Genomic DNA, 25,552 nt, shown 5'->3' with positions numbered 1-25,552 from the left:
GCGATCCACAAATAATTGTTTTAAGTCTGGCTGTACTTTGTGCCCGTTGTTTGTACGTACGTAAAAATATTTCTAGTCCACATAATTATCGACATGGCATAACTACTACTGAGCTCGTACTCCTGTAGTATCCTGTAATATAATTAGTAAAACCACGCATCTATAAATAATGCGACATTTTATAAGAAACTACTACTAACGCCATCTATTATCTCAAATCAGAACTAACACAACACGATCCATATACTCAAAGTGAAGTAATAAACATTAAATAGTTATTTTTTGCCGTCAATATGTCAGTAGACATCTGCTGTTGGGTTCGATTCCCGATTGTCGTTCAGACAAATTGTCGGACAATGAGTGTAATGGCACGCATGATGAAGCGCTAAAGAGACCATTTATGATGCGACTGCGATTTTAAACGATACTCATTTTGTGAGTAAAATATAGTTTTTGCGGGTTAAAGTTTATTTAAATATAGTAATAACTCGCACTATATGACGATGATAAAGAAGTAAATAACACTATAAAATAGATGTTTCTAATACAATTATTTTCCCTGAATAAACTATTAGGTATACTCATATTTTATTAACCGAACTTTTTATTTCTGTCACGATGAATATGCTTGTTTGTTGTAGTAGCATAGCTAGTCAAGATCCCTTAATTCGAGGTAGAGATTAGACCAGGCAAGTCAAAAGACGCAAACGGAATAGACATATTTTATACGAAAAATCATTATAAATCAATAACATACTGTACTACTAAAACTCTAGGTACCTATTTCGATTTAATCGGTGATATTAAACGCATTAAAAAACTATCTACTAAAGTTTCTTATAAGCTAGTTTCATTCACCGTATCAATACAGCCTCTTCATCAAATAAAATATAACAAGATGTCCATTGTTGGTCAAGCACACAAAAAAAAGTATCCGGACACTGGACAGGAAATCCGTTATACACAAATAATTGTCCACAACTCCACGCTTTTTACTTCATCTATTTAAAAACGACAAAAGACGCGACAATAATGTCGTGCGACAATCGCAAAATCGTGCCGTGAATAGCTCGCCGTAAAGGTGGAGTAAAGGTGTCTGTGAATTGTTACTGGTTATTGGTTCGGAAGTGATTTGAATGGCACGCTTTATGTCGCAAATATTGTTAAGTAAAATTAAGTGCTGTTTAAATTAAATGTACCCATGTTTGGAGGTTAATTTATTAGCTGAGCGGCTAAATTAAGCAAGTAAGGACTGTGCATGCCCTGTCGTAATATGTTGTAAATATAAGGTTCTAACACTTACATTGATATAAGAATAAGTATGTATGCAAAGCTTAAAAATCTTACCACTAAAAAAGGGCAGAAAAATCGCATGCTCTGATGTTGATACAGTTCACCTATTCCTTAGTTGTCAACCCAAAACAACTATTCTTTCAAGATTCCTTCGCTAACTTTGTTAATGTATCTGTCCCTATCACTAAATATCTGTACAATAATATACTTTACCATACACAAACCAATACATTCCAAAACTTAGAACGCAAACTTTCAATAACAAATAAAATAAAGAACATTTTGAAGTCTATTCAATCAAGCGACGCGGAAGGGAGTCACCCTTGTAAAAAGGTTGTATATCTAAATATGTACCCTTTGTTTTGCCACTTAAGCGGAACATTGGTTCGGTCAGGGAGATTTACTGCGCCAGGTCACGGCGACTAATCGACGCGTTTAGTCGACTTGCGACTAATTGTCGGACCGTCAATGATCTTGTTAGTGGGTTTATTTGATGAGGTAATTGGTGGGCTATGTTTAATTGGGGTTGATTTTAAAACATTAATACTTAGTCAAGTAATTTATTTACCTGTCACATTGACTTTTGGCTTACTGACATAATAATATGACTTAAGCAGAATTGTTGTAGCAAAAAATTGTATTAGCTAATCAGGAAAAGAAACCGGCTCTCAACAGCAACTTCCAAAGCCTATGACATACATACATTTATAAAATTATTCCTACTACTCATAGAGTTAGGCTGAAATGCTATTTCCTACGATCCTTACGAGCTTCCCTAGCCTCATTCACAACCAAAAATATTGTCATATAGGACATCTTTTACAGGTCTACTTTACCTTAATTAACTACCAGAAGGTTAAAATTAAATAAGTACAAGAAATAAATATGTGTCTATTATAACTCTTTCGTAAACATTATCCAAGCATAAACCAACCCAAACGAACACATTTACACAAATAATGTCTGTTATGAAAATGTTATTACGTACAAATCACGTAGCTCTACAAACTGTACAAACTCTACAGACGTATAGCGAAATAATTTAAACTCAAAAACTAATAAAAGTGTTTCAGCAACACGGAACCTTAATATTATCGCATCAACTGAAAGAAATCGCCTACCGTTAGCAAAACATAACCTTACAAGTTATTTATTTAAGTAAGTTTTACAACTTATCTTATTTAAATTAATTACCTTATTATCTATCAGTTAATAATAATTCCTGCTTATTGCGAGTACTTTTGTAAGACCGATTCCCTGTAAGGAAATGAAAGTAAACGTATGAAAATCAATAGGTATGGTTTATTTTCTCCAAGTTTATGTTCAAGTAACTATCTACTGATTTTTTATTCTTTAAGTAGATGTAGGAGAAAACGTCCTATATAAATGGATTCAAATTAAAATAATCTAGCTGTACTCATCATAAGAAACCACTCAGACACAGTAAAAGCTGTTAGAAATATAGAAGGAAGAAGAGAAGTAAAAACCACAGCAAAATATTTCCTTCAACTTATTCACATGCAAACGCTACTAGAATAGATTTTTCAAAAATTTAACAGGCTGTCATTGAGGCGGGGGTGCGCGCGAGGGGCGGGGGCGGAAAGTAATCAACAATTTTAAACTGGGGCTAATCTCGAGTCGCGCGTAATCGCGGGCATCGCTCTTCGCCGCGGCGGGCGCAGTTTGTCCGCGCCACGCTTTGACAGGTGTCACATTGAATTACATTTGGTTTATTTAGGATTTCTCTGCTGCTTCCAATGTTTACGTGATGAGAGATTGTATTGGTAATAGAATTAGGTAATTGAAGAGTTAGTTTCTTAGATAGTTGACTTGTAGCATAGGTGGATGGTTTGCAATTCTTATTGGCCTAGTCTTTCCTGTAGTTAAAGGGTATTTGGTTATATTAAATGCATTTTAATTTCAGTAACTGTTTGTAAGTTATGTGCTTTGCTATTATATTATTGGGATTTTTCTTTAGCTTACGTATTCTAAGTTTACGTTCTTTAGTATTTGCTGTTTCATTGAATATCAGTGAATGTTGTACTAACATAATTAAGTATTAACACACCTATGTATGTAGGTAGGATATTGTAAAGGGTAAAGTCAATACTCCCACGCTCACACTCAGTTAATTACTTAGTGCTTGAAATTCAAATAGGTAGGTCGTAATGTCCTGGGTAAGGATAATGTCTAAAATATCTCATTAAACTAAATAAATTGCGTAAGTTTCTACAAAGTGATAAGTAATCATTTCATTTACTGTCAAAATAAATTTTCTATTCATTTTCTCATGGGTAAATTGAGCATGCAAAGTTTTTAGTCATTCGAAATCATCTCATTTTCGTCGTAAATAGCTCTCTACAACCATACCTAAGCTCTATCTATTACAATTTCAATCTAGACATATCCAAAGGGCATCTAACGACTAATCATTAGCAACTGCCAATAAAACCAAACCACAATGAAATGCAAATCATTTTATCTTGACCTTCAGTTGTCGTCCAAAACAACTGTTCTCATTAATAAATCATTCGCGAACGATATCAATCAACAACGACGTTACAACTTTCTACATTTCAAGGACAATGTCGCCAATAAACTTGTTAAATTGCCATCTTTATAGATTAAGACAATTTTAATTAAAGTCTATGGAAATTGATAAGACAACCCTAATCTACGAGTCCTATCATTATTTTTGTTTTCACTTGTTTGAATGTTCTGGGTTGTAGAGACTGATAAACTACTATGTCATATTATATTTTATTTAGTTTAAATTAATCTTTTGTTAATTTTAAAAAGCGTGCGTAAAGAGCAATAAGAAAATAAATAAATTAGACCTATTCTATAGTTATTTATACGCTTTTTGTTTAATTTCTCTAAACCCCTCAGATCTCTATGATCTTTTTTGAGTGGAAAAATTCGGAGCAGAGAATTATTAATTTTGAAAATAAACTCTTCGAATACCGTGGAGCGACATCTAGGCGATAACCGCAGCACTTTGTTACGATGGAATAGCTGTATCACCACATAATTTTGATAGATGGCAGTGTATACGGACTTCAATATTAAGATATCCTTATTAGTTTTTTAAGTAGTATTTTTGAGCTTTTTCTTACAAATAAATGATCTTTAATTTATCCCTTACTTTATGTATTTTTTGTATTTACTAAGAAATTATAGTTCAATGACCGATGCGATATTTTACGAATGAATGATAAAAAGTTAGCTGACAGTTGTTGTCAATGAAAATGTCATTGAATCCGGCGGCGGGCTACAGACCGGTCGTAAACAACGTGGTTTTTAATTAATTAAATAACCAGTGCAAATAATATCTTTAAAATGAAAGGCGACAAAAATGTGGACATTCAGGCCCTTAAGGACATCGCCAACAAACTGAGGATCGACAGCATCGTCTCCACAAATGCATCCAAATCGGGGTGAGTAGATAACCTAATGGATTTGCCGCTTCATTGAAGGTCTAATGAAGGTTATTTTGGCAATTTCTTACTTATTGGAATCTTATTATGCGATTTTTTAACATCCTTACTCTAGAAAAGTTGAAAACTAATAAGTTTAACATAAGTTTGACACCATAAAACTTTAATTTTTTCGTAATTTTTCTGCATATAAATGGCCTAATTAGCCGGTATTTCGCCGGCCGAATGCAAAGTTCAGGTTATAGGTCACCTATTTAGCATTTTAGATGGACTTTGTTTAGATATCATGCGGTTTGTTTGCGGGGGACGCTTAATTTTCTATAAATAGGTTATGGCGGTACCACGTGACGCCGAAGCGTCGGCTAAGTTGATCATCACGCCATAGCACCAAGGTTATCACAACCGAATTATGTCATAGACAACTATCGATTGTTTTAGAGTGCTTGTCATAGTAAATAGGCTTTTTTACATAGACAGTAGTATATTTCCATTACCTGGGCAATGGAAAAATTCTCATAGGCATGTTTACATATCCATGTGGTAAACACTAACTGGCTTTTAAACAGATGAGTTATTGTTTTTCTTTATTTTTCTGTTTGTTTTAGTTGTTATCTGTTTCTAACACAGTATGATAGGTTTGAAGATTTTATTTCCAATAAGTTTTTTTTTTACTATTTGTGTACAAGTTTTTCAGTACCAATATATCCAACTGCCAGTCTGCCCTTTATGAGATTGTTTAAGCAAATTTTTTTATATCCAAAGACTGTAGTAGCTGTTTTTTTTTGTTTTTCTGTTGTTTTTTACTCACACTGAAAGCTACACATCATAGGTACATTTAATTTAATTGAATTAAATTATCTTTACTTAACTCATCTATTTTTACATAATCAGTAAAAGAATACTGGTACTAAGAGTAATCTCAGGTCAAACTGATAGTGCCAGTGATAATAATATGGTATTATTATCTAAATGTCAAGTTAAGGTTGTTGCATAGGATATATTGTAACTAGAGATAGTAGTATTGTGACCTTAAATACATTATGTAAAGAGAAGGCTTAATGTTTAATTCAACAGTATTTTATTAATGACTTAGCATAATTAGGGCTATTTTTATCTTCAGATAAGTCTCTTACTTACATAATATACTGTCAAATCTAAAAATATTGTTTAATTATTGTTTTCATCATGAAAATATTTTTGTTAAGGAGAATTTAAAACAGTTCTCTTTATATTTATCTACCAAATATGTAAAGACAAATTGAATAAATAAAGTTACCCAACTAAGATGTAGGCTAAGGCTCAAGCCCAGCTAAGTAGCAACTGATATCATCAGGGAGATATATGGTTTCAGATACTTAAAACTTCAACATTTCTAACTAAAACACTACTGAAATACTATAGAGCATAGTTTCCATAGTAACCGCATTGTTAAAATGATAATTAATCACCTGAGTCATAACAAATTGATATAAAACATTATCAGTCCAAATAATATGATAACATATTCACACACAACACTTAAGAGATATAGAATTTCATAAGTATGAAGTACATTATGAAAGTATTATGATAATAATATGTTTGTCCTCCTTTATGCTTATAGTTATATACATAAACTAATACATTTTTTCCTTAGAGGTTGGCTAAAGAACTCCACCTGTTACAATCTTTACAAACTTCCCTTGCTTCATTCACATGCAAACATCAAAATCAAATCATTTACTTATTTATAGACACTTATAATGGTCAAATACAGTAATTGAATTTACCACCAGTTTGAGAGGTAGGGCTAATAAAAGGAGCTGACAAGAAAGTCATACAGAATCTCCGTTACAACAATTCAGCGTCTCATTGACTACATAGACAGGATGTTGATTTCATTGACTTCATCAAAAAATATTGCTAAAGAAGATCCATAAGAACATTTCGCTATTCTTATAATATAATGTAAGCTATGATTATATTTAACAATCATATATCTTTGATAATATTGAATCTGATGCATTCTAATTGCAGGAAGCTATTACAAACAAATAGTTCTGATAAGAATCTTATGTAGGCACATATTATGCAATTACATACATTGCTGAACAATTTATTAAACACATAATCTGCACCCATCTGCTACAACTAAGTATAATTTTTAAACAAATCATTATTTAGGAATCATATTTCCATCAGCTTTCTTAAATGAAACTACCTGGGCTGTGGATGTATCATATGAAAGTAACCTTTAACATTCACTAATAAGAAACAGATCTTTTCTTACTATTCTAATTATATCAATAAAAATCTTTACTAATACCTAGTACTAATTCCAAAAATTACAGTAATCTAACAAATTATCTTCTCATTTGTATAATACTAACTTACCTTCCTAGCTCTTGACCTATGATACCTATATCCGCACTAAGACATTATCAAACACATTTACAACATGTACATGTGTATAGTCTAAGTGCTAGATCAAGTCAAGTGTTTGTCGTACTCACGGCGGTCGTATTGTCGTACGTGGGCAGTAACATTCACACACTCATTTATTGCAGTACCTACTGTAATGATTACTTACTGTGTATTCAGGTTACTTGATACTAACGCTTGGTAGAAAGATTAAAGATTAAATTGTTTTGTTGTATCGTATTTCTGCTGCTTTTATAGTTATGTAGGTACCTAGTATTAACTTATTTTACTAACACTCTCGCATTATTGTCTCTTTGTGTGGTATATGGTCAAAAAAATAAAATATAGGTAGGTATGGCTATTTCAAATACTTTGTACGAAGTTAACAAAATAAACGATAAAATGAATTTGAATTACTGTTCAAAACATCTATTGATAGTAGAAGGCATATTTTTGTTCTTTGTTGATGAATTCGTCGGATTATCATAACTAATAATTATCGCAATGATTGTTTAGAAAAACTCAGTTCATGACCTTTCTCAGGGCATTGTACTATATTAATCTTCATCAAATTAGATATTTGGCAGTAAAGCTCCATATTATTGGTTATATAGCACAATAGGTATTCTATGCACATGGCCTCCATCAATTTTCATAATTTATCCTTACAACACTTTCGTAAACTTGTGTAATACCTAATAGCTTATCACTAGATCTAAACCACTTGTTATCTCTGGTCAGTATCACAGACCTAAATCAAACCACATCTGCCACCACAATCTTACCTATATGATATATACCTACTTGATAAAATACTATAGGTACTACCGACTATGGTATCAAAATAACATGTCTGGGAATTTTAATGAAACATTCCTTGTGGGCTATCAAAATAACCCGTCGATGTAACCAGTAGCGATTACGTGTGAGATGCTAGCCTGTCACATTTGTATGTTGTGAATAATAAAAAAAATATGTTTGTAGTACATACATACATTAAAGCCCGCCTTTTTCAGTAAGGGCTTCTTTTAAACACATTTCGGGATACGTGTAGGATTTATGGAAGTTGCATATGCACTGATTTCGTTAAAAATATTGAAATAAATGAAGTAGTAGCCACTAGCTTTCTTCCCTGATATAAATGTGTCGCCCTATCTAATTTAAACCAAATCGGAGCGACCGTTGTGACGTAAAAGAAACACGAACAAACACATTCAGGTTTATAATATTAGGGTTACACAAAAATTATGTCGTCCTTCAGAAGCATTTAAAAATAGCCTCCGTAAATAGTCCTATTTATGTGGTCTCCAACTCGGTTGTAAAAACCTAGTTTTTACCTAGTCTCGCTTGAAAAACTCAGTCATGGCTGAAGAGTCTTTCATAAAAACTTACAAAAACAGATAAGTATATATTTCATGCACTAGTTATTTGTAATTTATTACATTTAGTGCATAAATATTAGCCTTGTTATGTATTTCGCAAGACTCCTTGGCATAGCAGCAATATTCTCCTGAAAACGGACGAGGTTTTGAGTTGCCGGGTTTGATTCCTGGGTTTGGCATTGAAAAGTGAATTTTTAACTTAGCCTGTAACCGGCGGCCCTGTATGACAATATGTATGGATGGGAATGAGGCAAGGGAAGTTTCTAAGGATCGTACCAAATGTCTTTCTTTGGTATAATTATATCTATTCCGCATTTTTCCATACGGGTAGGCAAAGACTAAATAAATGTATTATGCTATCATATATTCATGTCTAAAATGTTCAATGTCATATTTCAAAGAATGTTTCGTGTTACAATACTATTTGTATCAAGTCTACAGTAATAAAACTTGTACGGAACATCGCTTGCTAATACAGTATCGATCTACCAAGTTTGTGATAACCTTGTAAAGCATAGCAACCTTTAATTTATTACCCAAATCGCGTTTCTGTCTAAAATAATCTTTTAAATAAGTGTTTTAAGGTCAGTTTACTTGTTACTGCATTATGCTACCTTCAGACCGACAACTAAGTATAACCATTACCTACTAAGATATGTGCTAAGAAGGATACGAAATTAAGGAAACTGCCAAAGTACCTGTGTGTGTGGCTGCTTGGCAAGAATGTTTCGAAGCCCGGTCGAGCAAATATTTTTTTATTAGGTTTTCTTAGTAACAACATATTAAAATTCCTAATTTCTACGGTAAATGCCACTAAACTCGACCCTTAACTACATAGAAATAAAAATAACAGCATTATATTTTGTTCTTAAAAAAAGAAGCCTAACTCTTTCAGGAAAATCTCTTTTTGCCTAAATTCTCACTTATTGGTATTTTATTAAAAACAGTTTCGAGCTTCTAGGATAATCTCAGGCCTTTCGAGTGGACATAAACTGTTAAATTAGTAGTAGTAGTTATCAGTTTCAAGAGTTATGACCACTACGAAATGAATTACCAAGCAACCTATTAATGATAGTTAATGTAATGTTTGTTTGTATGTTTGCTCAGTCACCCGACATCATGCGCGTCGATGGCGGAGATCATGTCGGTGCTGTTCTTCCACACCATGCGCTACAAGATCTCCGCGCCCCGGGACGCCTCCGCCGACCGATTCATTCTATCCAAGGTACGTACGCCAACTACTTCACCTTTGTACTTATCACTCGGTAAATAGTAATACAATGTACCACTTCAAAGACTAGTGGCCACTTGGATTACAACTGATTGACTCTTGATAACTTAATCTTGCTACTTCATAAGCTCTGCCAGCTGCTCAGATTGCGCGGATGAAGCAACATTCAGTATTTTATTGTCTCCACGCCACATCAATATAGATTCAGCTTTTTTTGCCCTGAAAGCGTAGGAGATCGGCATTTATAATGATATACCTAACCCTCAAAATCAGAAAAGTTTCAGAAACTATCACATTTGGGAAAGCTTGAGAAACGATAAAAGACACCATCTGTAGAAGCACTTAATAAAAGGACTGACTATAAACTCAAAGCTTGCTCTTACAGAATAACTTGAGAACCAAAACCCCCAGTACTACAAAATAATACTTACAAATTGTTCTATTCTCTCCTCAGGGCCACGCCGCCCCCATCCTATACGCCGCCTGGGCTGAGGCCGGCCTCTTCCCCGTGGAGGACCTGAAGAACCTGCGCAAGCTGGACTCGGACCTGGAGGGCCACCCCACCCCCAGACTGAACTTCGTGGACGTGGGCACGGGGTCCTTGGGTCAGGGGCTCGCTGTCGCCGCCGGTATGGCGTACGTCGGCAAGTACTTCGACCAGGCACCATACAGGTAATGAGGATTTTCTCGTAGATTTTTAAATATGCGTACAGTGATCTAGTTTTTAAGCCATTACGATACCTCAGTACTTTGGTAATTATATTTACTTGATTGAGTAAAATAACAAAACATGTGTAAAGTTTTGCATCGTTCCAAATCTATCTATCTAATCTATTTTAGTGATTTAGCTACGGCTTACATGACTTCCGGTCATGAAGGCTTGGGTTCGATTCCCGGATCTTTGGACAATAAACCTATAGTAATTTTATTAAGTAACCACATAATATTAAGACCTAACACATATACCAATGCGTCGAGAGGTCGTGGGTTCAATTCCCACACGAAACTTTTATTTTGCGATCCACAAATAGTTACTTGGGATCTGGTTGTACATTGTATCCGCTGTACACTCTCTAAACGGATACAAAGATATCCGTTGTTTGTATGACTGTAAAAGTGCCCGCGACACAAGAGCAAATCTTAGACTTGTCTTTCTTCAGTACTTATTAACCTTTCAAGGTGACGCGATATTGATTATTTTCTCATAACACTATTAGACTCAAGGATTCGCTTATCACTGGTATATAATTGTGCAATGTACTGATTGTAAATAACATAACTAATGTTAATATTAAATAGATAACAGCTGATAGTATCTTATCACACGAATATATGATAGTTAGGGATGATTTGGAGATATTTAGATACCTATGTGCTTAGCGAAAAAAATTATCAAGACATCTTGATAATGTTCGATTTCTGGTTTAGGTAATGGGAAATTAGGTAAATTACTTACAAGAAATAAAAACATTTGTAAATGTCATTCTCGTTTTGCGATATATTTTACAAACAATGAAGCTACGCAAAATTAATTATTTGTGCATCATGCAAATATTTTTCCAACGAAAATTGAAGCTATGACTGTGTACAGTGCGGTGATCACCTTAACTACTGAACCAAGGATGACTTTAATTATTTTATGTTAATCTCGTACTTAAATATGCACTGATAAAATATAAAACAATGCATGTTGTGATGATGCATTGTAGTGCGTGAGTGCAATATTAACTGTTTGTCGTACTCACACGACCGACGTCGGACGATGTGGGCAGTAACACTCAAACATGTATTATTACATAAACCCTTGTTATCCATGACTCAGCACTAATACTTAATTCACCAAGCTCTTTTCTTCCTTCTAAGTTTTTTTTGAGTTCTTCTGTTAAGAATTTCTCAGAGATTGCCCAGGGTTACGAAGTTGAGGATGTAGACCTCCGTGCCTCGGAGAGCATGTTCATGACACTGATCGTCTCGGTTTAGCCATCTAATGGAATACAGTGTACCTGTGTATCGTGCACACAATTGGACACTATAAACAAATTCCCATACATGTTCCCATATGGCTGGTTTCAATAAAACTGGTTGCAATAGCCGAATATCGGCTAGGAGGAAATTAGTTTTACTTTTTTTCAGTTGCTGCTAAAAGCCCTTAAGTTTATAAACATACAACAGTGCAGTATATTTGAAACAAAGCTTAATTAAGTAATGTTTCGTGATTGTCGTAGGGTGTACTGCCTGGTGGGAGACGGCGAGGCGGCCGAGGGCAGCATCTGGGAGTCGCTGCACTTCGCCAGCCACTACAAGCTAGACAACCTCGTCGTCATCTTCGACGTCAACAGGCTCGGACAGTCCGAACCCACCTCGCTGCAGCACAAGGTTTGTACAACTTCACTTTAATGTCATAACTAGTGGTCGCCCGTGACTTCGTCCGCCTGGAAACCCATCCCGTGGAAATCTCGCTACCTCGGGTACTCCGGGATAAAAAGCCTATGTGTTATTTTGGGTCTTCCGCTACCTACATACCAAATTTCATCGTAATCGGTTCAATAGTATTCGCGTGAAAGGGTAACAAACATCCATACATACTCGCAAACTTTCGCATTTATAATATTAGTGGAATGTTAGAACTTAACAAAACGTTTATTTTTATTTGGGTTGTAACAATTTTTAGGCGAATCATAGTACCAAGTTACTAAGTACTAAGTTTTTGCTTAGAATAGCACAATTAAAAGCGATATACACATATGATACTGTATGTGCGTAGACAAGTTGTGCCACATCATACCGACCTGATAACACTATCAGTCGATCTTGACGATTAATGCACGCATCATGCTTTCGTTTATTATGTGTGTGTTCATAGACGTCAATACATTTCTTTATACCTTATACGATCTATAATCCATTAAATAAATTTATCCATTAAAAATTTAAAATGCGAAAGACTGTCAGTTTGTTAAACTGATTCGGCGTTACGTCTAAAATACCGAATTATTTTTTTTATGTAGTACGAAGATAGTTGAAGACCTCTGGGTAAACCAAATTAACCACCAAAATCTCCACACTAGGAGAGTCGTGAAATCTAGGAAGTTCATAACTTTGGACTAACATGGTCTCCTTTTTTTATACCACCTGATTATTGAAACAAAAGACCTGTCTACTGTTTTAAAATTAGACAACTCTTATCCAGCAGTTAAAAAGGGTTTGAGAAATAATAGAATAGAAAAAGTCACAATGCTTGAAATCTTGATTATTATTGGGCAAATTCTTAAAAGCACAATATTAAGTAAAGTTTCTGTTACCCAGATGGAAGTATACGAGGCCCGGCTGAAGGCGTTCGGGCTGCACACCGTGGTGGTGGACGGCCACGACGTGTCGGAGCTGGTCAAGGCGTTCGACGGCGCCGCGGGCCACGCGGGCGCGCCCACCGCCGTCGTCGCCAAGACCTTCAAGGGCAAGGGCTTCCCCGGCATCGAGGACCTGGAGAACTGGCACGGCAAGGCGCTGGGAGCCGACGGAGACAAGATCATCAAGGTAACGACATATCATCTTATGCTTCTCTTACATATTTCTAACAATGTGAAAGCTATACTGGAAAATAAATTAAAATATTTTCTGTTCAGCATTGTACGAAAACAGCTTCCTAATTTCACTGTGGTAATATAATTGTCTAATTTACGGAATAGTTTCCTAAAACCTAAAAAAATACCGTAAAAATTTTCAGTGCCGAAAAAACTGCTTCATTATCTCATTCTGTGTTTTGGTTTTGGGCATTTTTACTTTGACTGCAATAAGCATTGATAACAAAGTAGATAGTGCATCTATATTGTGCATTATTATTAAACAATGCAATATAAACTGTTTGTCGTACTCACACGACCGATGTCGGACGATGTGGGCAGTAACACTCATACAAATATAACTTTCTTATTTTAGGATTTTTTCTAACAATGTCGCTTACATTAACCTACTAACCTAACCTAACCACGAACTTTGGGCTCTGATATTGCTTTGGGAAATGTTATTGATAGCCTTAGTTTCATTCGTATCAATGCTTTTCTCCCAAACGCCGATTATAATTACTATACAATTTAAGAATAACCCGGGTATAATTAACTAGCTGACCCGCCGAACTTCGCTTGCGTCACATAAGAGAGAATGGGTTATAATTTTCCCCGTTTTTGTAACATTTTTACTGGTACTCTGCTTCTATTGGTCTTAGCGTGACGATATATATCCTCGATAAATGGGCTATCTAACACTGAAAGAATTTTTCAAATCGGACCAGTAGTTTCTGAGATTAACGCGTTCAAACAAACAAACTCTTCAGCTTTATAATATTAGTATAGATATGTTACTGTAAAAGCCCGAACGGTGGTAAATCCTAAGATTTTTCGGTATAACCTAAGATTTACCAACTCGCAATGGTAAAAGTCCGAACAATTATTTTATTTCGAACTTTTACCTATATTCACTTGATGATATCGAGATGTCGCCGGAGCCCCGCTTCGCGGGGCTCCTCCTTCTGGGTGGTTAAAAAAAAAATAACCACGAAGGCTAAGGTGGGAGCTTCGCTTCGCTCGCTCCCACCTTAGCCTTCTAACCTAACCTACCCATGTCGCTGTACCCAAAACTCCTGCTTTATAACTATGTCACAGTATATAATTATACCGTGAAATAGTTATAAACATAGTTATGAAGGAGGATTTTTTTATATATCGTAACATAGTTTTTAAACTCTGGCTTGTTCGGACTTTTACCATTGAGAGTTGGTAAATCTTAGGTTTTACCGGAAAATCTTAGGATTTGCCACAGTTCGGGCTTTTACAGTAACATATATACCTAACAATTGTTATTTATTCGCAGCACCTACAAAGTCAGATCAAGAACAACGCGATCACCCTGAAGGCCTCCCCCCCTCTGGCCGAGGCTCCCAAGATCCACATCGGCGACATCACTCTCTCGTCCCCGCCGGCCTACAAGGCGGGCGAGCTGGTCGCCACGCGCCTCGCGTATGGGACCGCCTTGAAGAAGATCGCTGATACTAACATGCGGTAAGTCTAATTGTTATTTAACTAGCTTCTGTTAACGTCTTCGTCAGAATATAATCTTTTGTTTACTTTTTAGACTCGTGAGAGTCGATTTTTGAAAGGAAGTAGAGTTACTTCCATTCAAAAATCGACCTTCAGATAAGTGGTTAAAGACGCCAAGAAAAATAGACATGTTTATTGGAAACATAGACATAGAATATGAAACAGAAATGTTTATTGGGGTCTTCACCGATCTAAAATTGAATTATTTTTACAAAATTAATCTGGCGTGATAACTAATATATCATCTTAAACTTTGCCAATTTTAATATTGGTAAACTTAAGGATATTATTGTGTTTTAGCTGTGACTTGTTCCTCTCACAAAGGTCATAGCGTGATGTTAGACTACCTTTCTCGTGAAAGTGGCTGTCATACACAAAAATAGTTTTACAAATCCGATTAACACTTTCAGTGATTATTACAATATATTCTACTATAAACACATTATTGCTGCATCATACAATTGATGCTAATATTAGATTTTATATTATCCAACTTCTAAAATGATGAAATAGTCATAAATAAGTCGAAACTTACAATCAATTGCAAAATATAATTTTCACACACCTACTTTTTGATAACTGTTATCACAAATTAGAAAGAAGTTAATTTTAAAAGAATTCTTATCTATCTGTGGCCTTCATATTATTTACCTAAGCGATAACACTGTTGTATCAAGTTCATGAACAAAATAATAAAATTCAAGGACGTTGCTAAACAATTTAGCAAAGAAATGGTAATAGTAACTGCTTCAGTGGTGCAGTCGGTAGTGTATCTGTCTTCGAAACTTGAAGTCCCGGGTTCGATTCCTGGATCAGGCTTAATACTATTGGTCCTATTTAATGATTGTACGTTTGTTATGGTATATATTATGCACTGATGAAATATAAAACAATGCATGTTGTGATGGTGCATTGTAGTAAGTAGGTGCAATATAAATTGTTTGTCGTACTCACACGACCGACGTCGGACGATGTGGGCAGTAACACTCATACATTTATTATATTATTTTAAGAATTAAACATTCAGATGTCCAAATCTAGTGATTTTACTCCAGTTCCTTTGCGAATGATTTCTAACGCTATCGCATTCGCATCAAATTCCGGTCTAGTATCTTCATCCTTGGTACTAGGTACACTTGGTACAGTATTCAATATTTTGCTTTGTGGAATAGGGAAACTTGAATCTAGTTTTAACAAAGTAAGCTTGTCGTTTCGATCAGGCTGCACTACCCATAGCCCCAAGGCATTCCAATAAGGAAAATTTAACGTTTAAATTGTTCTCCCAGTGTGATAGCCCTGGACGGCGACACAAAGAACTCCACATTCAGCGACAAGCTCCGCGCCGCGTACCCGGAGCGCTACATCGAGTGCTTCATCGCGGAACAGAACCTGGTCGGAGTCGCTACTGGCGCCGCCTGCCGCGACAGAGCCGTCGTCTTCGCCTCCACCTTCGCCGCCTTCTTCACCAGGACCTTCGACCAGGTTAGTTAGATACTATCGTTATTTTTACCATAAAATATAATTTTTTCACACTTCCACAGAATCTAGAGTAGGTACTTTAAATTAGTTGCATCTGAGGATGCCTGCATCTTGATAAAATAATCTGTAAATAATAATAATAGAGAGTAAAAGAACTTGTATTTCCATGATATTCCAAGTTGACGGATTTCCTTAACTAGCTATGAATCTGTACGAGTATGTTTTATTTCTTACCTAATACTTACTATTGCCATAAAACCAAATACCCTAAACGTTTTGTACCAGATATTATGAAAGATGTCTTATTTAGGAAGTTCACGTTTCCACTGGCCATGGTCATCTATCTATCTGTCAATGTTCATCGTTGCCACGAGCCTACCTCTTCACAAAGGTTAATAGTTCGCACAAAGAATACTCCAAAAGCGGGTGTAGAGTGCGTGAACGGGATCCTAAGCAATTTCTTCAGAAATTGGTTCAGGATGCTTAGAGTGTAAACATACTAAAAATTCCCGCCTCTAGGAGGGCCGCCGGAGTGGGGGGAGGGGGTTAAAGTTCCCATTTTTGCGCAGGATCCTAAGCAATTTCTTCAGAATTATTTTAGGATCCTGCTCACACATTCTACACTTGCTTTTTTGGGTGGGCTATAAACTAACATCAGTTCCGTGGTCCAGATCCGCATGGGCGCCATCAGCCAGTCCAACATGAACCTGGCGGGCTCGCACTGTGGGGTCAGCATCGGCGAGGACGGACCCTCGCAGATGGGGCTCGAGGACATCGCGCTGTTCCGCGCCGTGCCCACCGCCACCGTCTTCTACCCCTCGTTAGTATATATAGTATATACATATACACATTATACATCAGCCAGTCCAACATGAACCTGGCGGGCTCGCACTGCGGCGTCAGCATCGGCGAGGACGGACCCTCGCAGATGGGGCTCGAGGACATCGCGCTGTTCCGCGCCGTGCCCACCGCCACCGTCTTCTACCCCTCGTTAGTTACCCTTCGATACCTAAACAATGACGTAAAAACCCTCAAGGAACGTATAAAATAGTATACGTACACGTATATACCCTTATACGCACTGAAATCAATGCCACGCCCATTATACTTGCATTTTTTAGAATACTGTTCGTACGTAAGCGAATACACGATACACGTGTTAGTAAATTAAGTTTCACAGTATATAAGTTCGTGTTCTGTTCTACTTACTTAACTTGTACTTTAGCACATAAGAAAATTAAAAAATATTGTAACGATTCCTAAGTAATTATAAATCACTATACATCTTTCTTAATATAAAACAATGTACTAAAGATGTATTTGCTCTGTAGTGACGCAGTATCGTGCGAGCGTGCCGTGGAGCTGGCCGCCAACACGAAGGGCATCTGTTACATCAGAACCTCGAGGCCCAACACCGCCATGCTCTACCCCAACGATGAGGTGTTCAAGGTGAGCACAATACACGTTATATCTTATGCATTGACAACTAAAATTTTGATTTTCATTTGAGATTTTTAAAACAATCCCGTTAAATAGTAAGCAAAAGTTTGCTCAATTCAAAATTAAACACGATTATTTATTTTTTTACAGTAAAAATACATTTACACACTTTCCTTAATAAAAAAAGGTTGTTTTTTTAAACTCGTAAAAATATAATTGTACAATATTTTTTCTTTGTGTTATAGGTTGGTCAAGCCAAGATCATCCGTCAGTCTCCCAAGGACCGCGTGTTGTTGATCGGCGCCGGCATCACTCTGCACGAGGCCATCATCGCCGCTGACAAACTTAAAACTGAAGGTAAACATCGTAATATTAATGATTATCTATCGTTTCAAAAGAACAAACAACTTGCTAGTAAAAGTACGCAAAAGTAATCGAGTGTCCGTGACATTAGAATCAACATGTGTAGGTAGAATAATAGTCTATTTCGTCAAGGAATGTTATTATAAAACTATGTTGCTTCCAGGCGTGGAGGCGCGCATCCTGGACCCGTTCACGGTGAAGCCGCTGGACGAGGCGGCCGTGGTGCAGCACGCCAAGGCGGCCGGCGGCAGGATCGTCGTCGTCGAGGATCACTACCAGGCTGGTCAGTACGAGTATATCACTCACACTAAATATTACACTGTTCAATACTTAATTTATCATAGTTTTCTCGAGGTGGAGCCTAATTGTTATATGAAAAGTAAACCATTGAGTCAATGTGATTCGTCTATCAGTAAATGTTTGCGTCAAATTACGTGTGTAAAGATGTATAGAATTTATTTTAGAAGGGAACCTATCTTGGACACTCTTTGCTCATCATTTAACTAATCGTATTGCAGGAGGTCTCGGCGAGGCAGTAATCTCAGCGGTGGCTCAGCAGCGCGACATCGTGGTGAAGCACGTGTGCGTGCGCGAGGTGCCACGTTCGGGTCCGCCCGCCGCGCTGCTCGACAAGTACGGCATCTCCGCCAACCACATACACGCCGCCGTCGGACAAGTGCTCAAGCTATAAACATTACACTACTGATCACGCGAACGGTACTACAACAAAACTCGGTGACAATAATATCACAATATTAAATGACAGCTATTCTCTAAAATGTATCGTCAGTTAGACACAGATCTACCGCAGCTTGAACTGTCCTGCTAATGTTAACTATAGACTTAACTACAGTAGGTATAACCTCACTGTAGATGGATTATCGAAAACGTTACAGTACAATACTGCCATCTAGCGATGTAAATGCAAAACTTTGATGTAACTACTGATTTATTTTGTAAATCGGTTCGTAACATAAAAGTAACCGAACGTACCGTTTTAGTGCGTATATATGCATCACATTGAAAACCGCCTTATATACGATAAAATCAATTCAATCCATGTACCGTTCGCCATTTTTTTTCTATTTCTAAGGGTAATGTGATTGATAACTTGTTGTAATGTTTCGCACAAAACTGTTATCGTAACTCAGTGATAAGTAACCACAGTTGTGATCTACAAATTGTCCAAATTCACATTCCTGTAGTACATTCCCGTCATTACTGTGGTTCATATTGGTCCAATGTTCAGCTGAATTGCTTGAAAACTATTATCTAGTTCCTAAGCATACCGTTATAAAATAACTACTGTGTTACTTCTATAATAAGAAGCTGTGTGAGCGAGAGATCCGATAAATGGCTATAAGTCAGAAAAGGATAGAATTCTTATTATAGTGGTAACATTTCAAACGGTTGTTTGTTATAATAGATCTTTTTCTATACGTTTTTTATATGATGTTGAATTTATATACGAGTGCCTTTATATAACGCACAAGGTGTTTGAAGGCTGTTGATGTGTTTTTGATGGATTTTTAAACCTTAGTACATAAGGATATATATTTAGAGTTGATTATTATAAGCACAGGGGACTGTCGGCGATAGAATATATAATATTTTATATCATAAATGTTAAGTTTTATTGTCGACAGTGGGGATGGATAAAGTACATATTATAATCGTTCTTGTATATTTTCATAAGGGCTTCCTTCAGTTAATGAAACACAAAGATCCATTTGGTTAAAAGTTTAATTGGTATATTACATTCCTGTTGATTGCATTATTTTCTTTATATTAAAATCATCGGAATCAATGTTTTTTTGCAATAAAGTTTATTGTATACAAACGTTTTTTGTTTTTATTATAAAATTATGAAAACTTTTTTAAATATAATTATTATATATCTGTACAATATTAATAACGGTATAAAACTTATTTTAATGACTAGATTGCCTCTTGTTTCGTTCATATATGTACAATTTGCCGATTGTCCTAAGTATATAAGTAAGTCTAAGTTAGAGGTGTCCATGACTAGTTATGTTAGTGAACTTATGTATTAAATAGTAAACAGTTATATATTATAGGTTCGATTCCGTTTAACAACTCGCAAAACAAATTATTAGTCAAGGATATAGAACATTTTTAACAATATTTCAATGAGTTCCTGCAAATTTAGTATTCGCACTTAGGTACACACTTGACAACTATAACAAACTTCTTTTAAATTGGCTAGTTTCAAATAAAATGGCCGCTGTAGCTGAATATCGGCCAGGAAATTTCAAAATAAATTTACTTAGCAAGTGCAAAGAATCCCAGGACTATTGATTTTGACAATAATTCTCATTTCTACTAATTACTCTCGAGCTGCAAACATAATTGTACTATATTGTAGAACAATACACTAAGTTCAGTCAGTTAACAGGTTAATTTGAAACATTCATCACATATTCAACAATAATTAATTTACAAATGTACAAAATAATAAAGTTTCAGTACTTTTAACAACAATGCGACGAAATTATAGACCAGTGTTTAATTATAACAACGTTTTCAGTTAATAATTTGAAGGTTTAAGGAATTTATTAGAAACGAAGGATTTCATACGTCTTTGAAAGTGCAAAATTATTGCGGGTAGTTTTAAAACTTGTAACTTTTGATAAAGATTAAGCTGTCTATAATTTCGTATACGCCATTATAATTTTCAACCGACACAATATTTATAGATATCTAAAGTTAACAACACACTTCATTTACACAAAGCATTAAATAACAATTACATGTTACCCATTCAGTGGACGGAGTGGCGATCTGAACAAAACAACACAAATTAATAAGTTTTTAAGTTAAAATCTCACTAGAAACGAATATTAAATGCATTATTCGACCGTTGAGGTCTGTTAATACTCCAAACACTTCACAATGCGAGGTTTTCACCTCAAGTCTTAAAACGTCCTGCTATTCCTATAATAGTAGTTCTACCATCATAGTTCAACTGCCTGAAGGCATTTCATGATATATCTTTGGTCAATATTCTTCACAATCACCCCCACTCCCCAGCCGTGGTGCCATCGTTCGCTGGTGACGGTTGTTGTTCAGTATTCTCCGCGTTATTCTGGTTTTCCTCCAGTTCCCCCGGGAGGTAGTCCTTCCAGCTCCTGAATAGGTATCTGGTGAACTTCCTCAGCTGCCGGAACTTGCAGTACGTCGCCCCTTCCGCTGACTGAAGCTGCTGCGTTTGTATCAGAAACCCCTTTTCTTTAAATGTCTGTTCTAGTTTTTCCCTCTGTAAACTCTTTCGCGACTTTCTCTTCTTTTTGCTTAAATCCTCTTTGCTTAACGCTACGGTCTGATCGATTTTGGGAGCAGAAGTTGATGATTCTCCTGTAGTATCAGTGTTCTGATTTGAATTCCTCTGCAGGTAGTCGTAACCTTTGTTTCCCTTATTCCCAGTGCCGCTGTAGTACCTAAAGTTGCCTCCAGAGTCAACTGACAGCATCTTTTTCTCCTGTAGCGAAGGTTTGGATCCCCCCGTGAATTTGAACTTGCAGATACTAACTTCTGTTGTCGGAGTAGTAGAATTAGTTTTCGTCGGCATTGGAGGGATGAATATCGCTGATCTTTTCCTTTTAACCGGTCCTTGCACGGGGTTCGGCGACGCCCTCTTCATTTTCGTCTGATCAGGACTTCGCTTCGCTTCTTCCACCTGCTTTATCACCTTAGGGTCTAATAATTCTGATATTTGTTTGAGCACCAGCTTGTTCTTATTATCGTCTAACGTTGAAGAGTTTTCCGAGACCTCGCTCACACTGTTTGGTGTCGAGGGTCCCCGGCTGGGGTCGTCTGGTGAGACGGGGAGCTGTCCTGCAGCCGCTAGCCTTTGGTAGTACAGCAACTGGGTTTGTAACGCTAAGGGGTGCATGTAGATGCCTGCGTTAGGCCAGTACACGAGAGGGAATTTCCCCTCTCCCTCCTGACTCACAGTGCCTTGCGCTGGTTCAGACAACGCAGGAGAAACTGGACGGTTCGTCCTTGACAAGTCAGGAGAACTGCTCGCTGTCGCAGGGGTTAAATTCGTGTTCCTCTGAATGACAGAAATTGCATTTGGAGGCTGATCAGCCTTGCCGTCTTGTTCAGATTCAGCGTCGACTTCAGTCTTCACTTCAGGTAGTGACGTGTAGATGTTACCGAATTTCTTTTGTATCTGTATCTTTAAATCGTGAAGGTCTCTAATACATAAGTTTAATGGTTCATCATCACTATGCAAGGGTCCTGCAATAGTAATGGGAGCTTCCGGCATAGGCTCGTCCGGACTGTTGAACTTCGGCGGTGTCATAGATTCTAAACGTTTCTTGTTCTCTTGCGACAATTTCCTTTCTAATAAACTTGAGATTATCTTATTCTGTAAGTCAGTTTTAGGACTGCTCAGTGGCGGGTTATCACCAGTCCTGAATGGTGGACACATGTTTAAAGGGTTCAGTTTGTCCTGCGAAGGAGGTGGCTGTCCAGGGACAACAGTCCCGTAATTTTCATAAATTAGGTGACAGATGTCTGCCTTTTTGGGTTTCCTTCCTCTTCTTGGTTTAGAATTATTCAGAGTCATTTCTCCCATGTACGGCAAGTCGTCGTAAGTAACAATTTTACTAGGAGCAATAGCAGGTGATTTCTTCTTCTTCTCATCAGGTTTGGCGGGTGGTTTAGCTGCCATGTTGAGCATCGACGACACTTGCGGGACGGTCAGTGTGCCGGTCTCATTCTGTATGCCGGCGAGTCTCTGCGCCCAGATCTTGAACGTCTCATTGGTGAAGTTATTTATGTCGAAGTTTGGTTCAGCTTTGGGTTTTTCTGGAGGTTTCTGTTTCTGCTGCGCTTGTTTGGCGTTGGCCTTCTGCAGGCTCTGCTCGTAGTGGTCGAGGTACTCCTGCGGCAAGGCCTGGTGGTGGAACTTTAGTTTCCAACGGTTCTTCTGTCTGTTGCGAGCGTGCTTCGGCTTGGGAGACTCCTGCTTCTCTAAGCGTTCTTTACTCGCTGACAGCAGTTGTTGTCGTAGCAGCTCTTTGTTTTCTGTCCTGCAAAATATAAAAAGATATTATTAGTAATTTAATTGGTCATAAAATATAATACGTTATATTACAGACACAGTTATGATATTATTGGCTGGTGATAATCGAGAACCATCACTTGTGAAACTTGGCAAGTGTTCTGACGCGTATTAAGACAAATATGCTCTGTACTTAGGTAATATAATTATTATTGCGAAAGCAATAATTGGCATGCACACTATTGAATAGCTAGCGACACAGCTTGTGTTATACCTAAAATGTTTCAGATCAGGGCAGAAGTAAAAGCATGCTAGATATTGCAATCTCCGAGCTTTATCGTTCGATACCTAAGTATATACCAAGTTTCATCGTAATCGACTCAGTAGTATTTGCGTGAAAGAGTAGCAAACATCCATACACACTACTATTAGTAAGATATTTTAGGGGGTAGGTATTGTTTTCCCATAGTGTCGTTGCATAGTTACTATAATGTATATGTGGAGGGTACATAGAGGGTAGTGTAGTAGTTACCTGTGCGTGGTGTGCGCGTGGGGCGGGTGCGCGGGCGGCGGCGCGGGACACACGTCGCCGCACGCCACGCGCCGCATCACTTCTGCAACAACAAACACACACACGTTAGCGTTAATATCAAGATAATTAAACCTTAAACATTACCTAAGTATAAAAATTATCTCTATCATATCGAATTCTAAATAAAGTTGAAATATTTTATCCCTTATTTCAGCCGCTAAAGGGTTGATTTTTGGTTTCAGGCCCTAGATTATCTCCATATAAAATTTCATCAAAATTGGTTTTGCGGCTCAGCCTCAGAGAGCGTAACAAACAGACCGGGATGATTTCACAATGTTAAAAGTTGAACTTGATTCATTTCTAATACTAAAAGGTGTTTGCATCTAAGTAGTCGTATTATATCTCTAGAAACTATTGTTTACAAGGTTACAAAACTGCTCATTATATTGTTCATTATCTGCATTACAAAGGGCCCTACAAAAAAACTGTTGTCCTAAATATTGAAACAGGTAGATAGCTATGTAACTACAGTTAAATTGATAATACGACCTAATTGATCGATAACCTGGATTTAAACAAATCGGACACGATTTTATAGATAAATGAACAAACTACACATAAATCTGTGAAACAGCAGAATCTACTGTTAAGCAACTCTTTCAAACTTTACCAAAAGATGGGTGAACAATATTTTAATGGTAGACATAGTAATGAGGAACTAAGGGTGTAAGGACCGCTGTTTACAAGGAATCAAAACGAATATTTAATTAATTGCAAAAAATGTATTTAATGAAATAATGGCAAATTGCGGTAATTATGCGACCATAACACGCAGCGCAAACTGCACAAGTAATAAATAAATCAGGATTATTCTTAAGACGTGAACATAAAATGTTTGTTTATATTTAGTACAGAATATTATCTCCACGTGCAACTAAACCTAACGGAATGATTCAACCGAACGTACTTTATACTAAATGTATGGATTCATGAAATCGTCAGTGGAAGTAAACACGCGCGGTAATAATATATTACTGGTATATATAACGCATGTATTATATACGGTGTGTATCGTAAATCATTATGTGTTTACTACGTAACCGTGACGATATACTGATAAAATGATAGTGCGTTTATTGAACTACAAGTAAATAATGAAACCGCCCCTAAAGTAACCACATACACGCATAAAATCACGCCTTCTTTCCATAAAGCAGAGACAAGAGAACGCTACTTAGTACGATCCTTCAAAATTCCATCCATACATCTTGTCATACGGGCCCGCCGGTTACGAGTACTACGCACCTGATTTTTTTCCAAGACATCACAGACAACAACAATGACAGACATCCAAGATATGATCAGTGTATATGTTACTGTAAAAGCCCGAACGGTGGTAAATCCTAAGATTTTCCGGTATAACCTAAGATTTACCAACTCGCAATGGTAAAAGTCCGAACAATTCTTTTATTTCGAACTTTTACGTATATTCACTTGATGATGTCGAGATGTCGCCGGAGCCCCACTTCGCGGGGCTCCTCCTTCTGGGTGGTTAAAAAAAAATAACCACGAAGGCTAAGGTGGGAGCTTCGCTTCGCTCGCTCCCACCTTAGGCTTCTAACCTAACCTACCCATGTCGCTTTGCCCAAAACTCCTTCTTTAGAACTATGTCACAGTATATAATTATACCGTGAAATAGTTATAAACATAGTTATGAAGGAGGATTTTTTTATATATCGTAACATAATTTTTAAACTCTGGCTTGTTCGGACTTTTACCGTTGAGAGTTGGTAAATCTTAGGTTTTACCGGAAAATCTCAGGATTTACCACAGTTCGGGCTTTTACAGTAACATATATATTTCTAAAGTA

The 25,552-nt window shown here is 36.8% G+C and overlaps 2 protein-coding genes across 3 annotated transcripts in view; one reads left to right on the top strand and one right to left on the bottom strand.

The window, feature by feature from the left end:
• Positions 1–4,542: 4,542 nt before the first annotated feature.
• Positions 4,543–19,958, top strand: LOC142982242 (transketolase-like protein 2). Its single transcript, XM_076128650.1, has 12 exons — positions 4,543–4,730; positions 9,620–9,737; positions 10,198–10,415; positions 11,969–12,119; positions 13,050–13,277; positions 14,610–14,797; positions 16,123–16,318; positions 16,987–17,135; positions 17,647–17,764; positions 18,001–18,112; positions 18,282–18,401; positions 18,637–19,958. Exons 1-12 carry the CDS (start codon positions 4,633–4,635, stop codon positions 18,807–18,809), a joined length of 1,869 nt encoding a protein of 622 aa, XP_075984765.1. The 5' UTR covers positions 4,543–4,632; the 3' UTR covers positions 18,810–19,958.
• A 127-nt stretch (positions 19,959–20,085) lies between these two features.
• LOC142982240 (uncharacterized) overlaps positions 20,086–25,552 on the bottom strand; it is a 36,829-nt gene continuing 31,362 nt past the window's right edge. For both annotated transcript variants that reach the window (XM_076128646.1, XM_076128647.1), the window contains exons 2-3: positions 23,683–23,764; positions 20,086–23,178 (exon numbers count right to left, since the gene is read on the bottom strand). In XM_076128646.1, coding sequence (XP_075984761.1) covers positions 21,153–23,178; positions 23,683–23,764 — 2,108 coding nt within the window. In that variant the 3' untranslated portion in view covers positions 20,086–21,152. The remainder of the gene's footprint in view (positions 23,179–23,682; positions 23,765–25,552) is intronic.

The sequence above is a fragment of the Anticarsia gemmatalis genome, chromosome 21, assembly GCF_050436995.1.
Source record: "Anticarsia gemmatalis isolate Benzon Research Colony breed Stoneville strain chromosome 21, ilAntGemm2 primary, whole genome shotgun sequence".
NCBI lineage: Eukaryota > Metazoa > Arthropoda > Insecta > Lepidoptera > Erebidae > Anticarsia > Anticarsia gemmatalis.
Note: the sequence above shows the minus strand (reverse complement) of the source record. Positions and strands in the feature narration are given on the sequence as shown.